The 4,229-nt window shown below is 36.7% G+C and overlaps 1 protein-coding gene across 1 annotated transcript; it reads right to left on the bottom strand.

Annotated features, from left to right (window-relative positions):
* Window positions 1-954: 954 nt before the first annotated feature.
* Window positions 955-2,628, bottom strand: LOC6497956 (ATP-dependent (S)-NAD(P)H-hydrate dehydratase). The gene is made up of 2 exons (XM_001965860.4): window positions 1,956-2,628; window positions 955-1,870 (listed from the first exon to the last, which is right to left on the bottom strand). Exons 1-2 carry the CDS (start codon window positions 2,280-2,282, stop codon window positions 1,310-1,312), a joined length of 888 nt encoding a protein of 295 aa, XP_001965896.2. The 5' UTR covers window positions 2,283-2,628; the 3' UTR covers window positions 955-1,309.
* Between the last annotated feature and the right edge of the window lie 1,601 nt (window positions 2,629-4,229).

Here is a 4,229-nt window from a genome sequence, read left to right as displayed (position 1 = left end):
AGTGTGGAGTGGGCAGGAATTCTCATGGATCGTTTAGCAACCTCCACCTGCGCATCAGTCTCCAGCTGCGAGAATCTCCAATACAGCTCACTCCCGATCTCTCTGAAATTGAGCTCCTCCAACTCTTCTGGCAGGTTACCTCTGCTCTTCTCCGCAGCATCCTTTTCCGGGCTGCGGCAGCAGCTCCAGTAGTTTCAGCTTCAGACAACTTTGTAACAACATTCCTTTTTTTGCTACTTCTAATGCTGATCACAATAATCAACCGGGATGAGATCATCAAAATGTTATGCTATTAACAGTTTTTAATAGCAGCCAAATAAATAACAAGTTTCTGTTCAGATTTTCAATATTTTATTTGGGGTTCAATTTAACCCTTAAACCGCAGCCGACCAAATCGATGGCAAAAAATACAAGTGCATAACAAAGAGCTTAGGCGCAAAAGCTCTAACAAAGCCCCCAAACGCGCATGCGCTACAAATAACAACAAAGCGCATGCGAAACTGGGAGACAGACAGTCAAGAATAAATACTGGTAACAACCGCTGCAGCTAAACATATTATGATTATTTTAAAATGGATTTATTGGTGACTGCTTGGCTCAACATCCAAATATACCAACATTTTTTAAAAATGTTGAAAAAACAACGCACAAAGCCACAGATTGACAAACTAAACCAATTTTTTCATTTGGAAAGTTCTGTAAAAATGGTATTTCTTTAATAACTTCTGAAGGAAATATCAAATTCGTTAAGGTACCAACGATTCAAGAGTAAAACGTGAATAATGAAAAATATTCTTCCTGGTAACTTTCCGTAGCGCCAAATTGAATTAAAGTTATTTCACTTTCAGCCGAACCGAAAGCGTTTTGGCACCCAAACCTTGCGGTTGGTCACTTTTTAGGATCAAACGCAGTTTTTTTAGTTCTTAGACTAGACATTTTTTAGTTCTTAGACTAGAAGAATTAGCTAAAACAACTCCTGTTAATCCTCCTACTATAAATAAAATACAAATGCTGATGCTCATAAAATAGCAGGAGTATAATTTAATTGAGTTCCATGTAATGGAGCTAATCATCTGAAAATTTTCAGTTGGAACAGCTATAATTATTGTTGCTAAAGTAAAATAAGCCCGAGTATCAAGGTCTATTCCTACAGTGAATATATGATGAGCTCAAGGCCGGATGTATCTTCTAGCGCATACTAAGGCATACGGTTCTTCAATTCGTGTACTGCCGTCTAATGATATTGGCACCTTGACATGATTAAGGTATCGTTAAAGTAATGATAAAAAAAATTTTGAAAGTTGAATAATTACTCAAAGATATCGTGAAAAACGGTAGGTATTTCAATTATCATATCACTTGCAACCATGCCTCTACCTAATTTGTTAAATGCAGCTAGATTTAATTTCTTTACAAAATGACTTGACGCACAAGCAGCTAGATATGCTGGATTTGGTTGGTTTGACTGCAAAGTCCAAAAAAAAAATGTTGCTATTGATCCACTTAGTAAGTCCCCTTGTCCACCACACCTTCGGCCAGATCCTCCAATAGGCATTGAGTAAATTTCTTTAGTGTGCGGAATATAAATTTTGTCGGTTAACCCTTTTTCTAACACTAATACTCCTTCTCCCAAAGGCGTTATTTTATCCATCGCTAAAAGTGGATCCTCTCCAAACAATCTTTTAAATTCGATAGCGTTTGGGGTCAATATCACATTCTGCTTTCCATATATCAGATCAATATTCTCGTTAAGTACAAATAACCCATCAGCATCAATAATTAGTGGTTTTCGCACCGTCACGCAGTATTTCAATAATTCCATAGCCGTTTTAAGAACTTCCGGATCCCGACCCAGACCGGGCCCAATAACCTATAAAAAGTAATACAATATTAATATGTATACATATGTATGTATATACATTGTATAAATTATATGTACATATGCATGTACTTACGATTACATGTAAACGTTCAACCCATGGAATGATTTTTTCAACAGCATCTAAGCAATCCAGAACTGGGTGAACAATTAAATCTGGACTATATGATTTAATGACTGGAGCTGCATTGTTGTGACAAAACACATGCGATATGTCAGCACCAACTTTCATCGCGGAAATTGCAGCAAAATAGGGTGCACCGGTGTACTCCAAACTCCCTCCAATAATACCAATTCGCCCATTTTGGCCTTTGTACTTATCCGTTGTCAGCTTAGGTACCAAATCCCGAACCAAATTCAAAAGCTTAGATACATTAACGGATATATACTTTATTGAAGCCATAGTCAAATATGTGCATAAAAAAATACTGTATAATGAATTTGTAGCATCACGTTGGTCAAACTAGCGCCGCTTAGCTCTAGTAGCGACGAGGAGCAGTGAAATTTGGAATGTTTTTAATTTTTATGTTAGCTAACAAGGTTACTAAATTTAATTTGAATAAAATTAAATGAATGTGGCCTATCGTCGCTCAAACTGCGCACCTAACATTTTGACCGGATGGCCGCTGTGAGTGTCATATTCTGTTAGCTTTAAGTAAAAATATTTTTTTATAATTTTGTATAACAATCGCAAGCGAGTGGTCCTCCTTGCAAATAAACGAATATAAAAATTACTCACAATCTTTCCATAATGAAGCCCGGCTTCTTAATAGAATACCAAAAAATAAAACAAAATATCACTAGTGTTGAATAATAGAATTGACTACTAGCATAACATCAACTTATTACGTTGTGGATGTGCTTTTTGTAGTTTTTGAACACAAAAGCAAACAAATAAATAAAAATAATGCATTTAATTTATTATATTTAAAAATTATATTTCTATGTTAATAACAAGGGGCCTTGCCGCGACCGCACTAAGAAAAAAATAATCCCTAACGATTAAAAAACAGCTGATGGCACTTTGCACTAGCGGCCAATGTATTTAGGTGATTGCAAAGGAGCAGAAGGAACATTCATGGATCTACAGAGATCAGTAAAGAGTCAGTCTATGCGAGACACGATGATCTAACCAAAAAATTTAAAGCTTTCTTCATCAAAAGTTATGAACCTGCGACTTCTGATATACAAATCGTAAGCAATAATCCCAAATACTCCGAAAAAAATATCTCATGATCCTTCGGAAGAGGGGCTTTTCAGGCGACACGAGCGCTAAGTGGTTTTTTCCATTTCAAATTCGAAATGGAGGAGAGATACATATATGAATACTTTATTTTTCGCTGAGCTTGTACAATGTGAGGCAGCGATCAGCTAAAATAAAAAGTAAAAAGTATTTGTAAGATGTATATAAAATTACATATTAAAAATATTCTTATTCGTCACGTGGAACACGTGGATTCGACACGCCGGGTAGAAATATTTTTAATATGTAATTTTCATGTATTCTGACGTTCGTCCGTTTCTTTCAAATTAGCGGCCAGTCTTAATCCATTGATAGGCCGAACCTCATTTTTCATGTGTAAGTTAACTGAAGTTAACCGCGCAACGGCAATATCCGATTACTTAAAAGCTCGCTCTGGCGAGCTGACACTGCTGACTGCTGACACAGCGTCTGGCCGGATGCTCGTGTATAGCCGGCGAACACTGCATATTTGCGTGGCCGATATGAAATACATTTTTGTTAGCTTTAAGTTTCAGTTTGTACTTGAGTCTCACACAATAAAGAACTCCTTTACCAAAACTCCGGCACAAGCCGTAAGATTCAATTCACTTGTAAAATTGGTTACTCAGCCTCAAGGGCGGTAACAACGAAGTTAGTAACTCCCAACATAACTCCTAGCGGGAAGGAAGAACCCTAGGCAACCGCCAGGGATATTATATCATCCTCTACTGAAGACATCCTCTCCAGCAACGGACAAAAGTAAACTATCTAGCAGGACCAGGGAAATATTTGCTTAGCTTTTAAACGAGTTAAAAATTATAGAAGTTTGCATATTTAATGATATTTAATTGGGCCACATCAGGTTGCAAAGTAATGGTGACTGTTAGCGCCAACATGTTGTATATGGTAAAATAACGAACGAGTTGTGAGTAGCAGAACAGGCGAATTGGAAAATGTCTTCTCAAATCGTTAGTCACAGAAGAAGCGTAAAGACGAACAAGATTTTCTAAAGCTCATGTTATTTGATTAAATAAATATTATAATAATTAAAAGCGTGCTATTAGAACTTGTTTTTTTGGACATTGTCACATCCAGGGCTGCAACAATCTTTAAAAAATCTTACTCAAA

Source organism: Drosophila ananassae, chromosome 3R (assembly GCF_017639315.1).
Source record: "Drosophila ananassae strain 14024-0371.13 chromosome 3R, ASM1763931v2, whole genome shotgun sequence".
Classification (NCBI taxonomy): Eukaryota; Metazoa; Arthropoda; class Insecta; order Diptera; family Drosophilidae; genus Drosophila; species Drosophila ananassae.
The sequence above is the reverse complement of the archived record's forward strand: the minus strand, read 5'-3'. Positions and strand labels throughout refer to the sequence as shown.

Coding starts and splice junctions, on each gene's coding strand:
- LOC6497956 (XM_001965860.4), bottom strand. CDS start 2,282: ATGGCTTCAATAAAGTATATATCCGTTAATGTATCTAAGCTTTTGAAT. Junction 1,871..1,955: donor TTGAACGTTTACATGTAATC/GTAAGTACATGC, acceptor TACTTTTTATAG/GTTATTGGGCCCGGTCTGGG.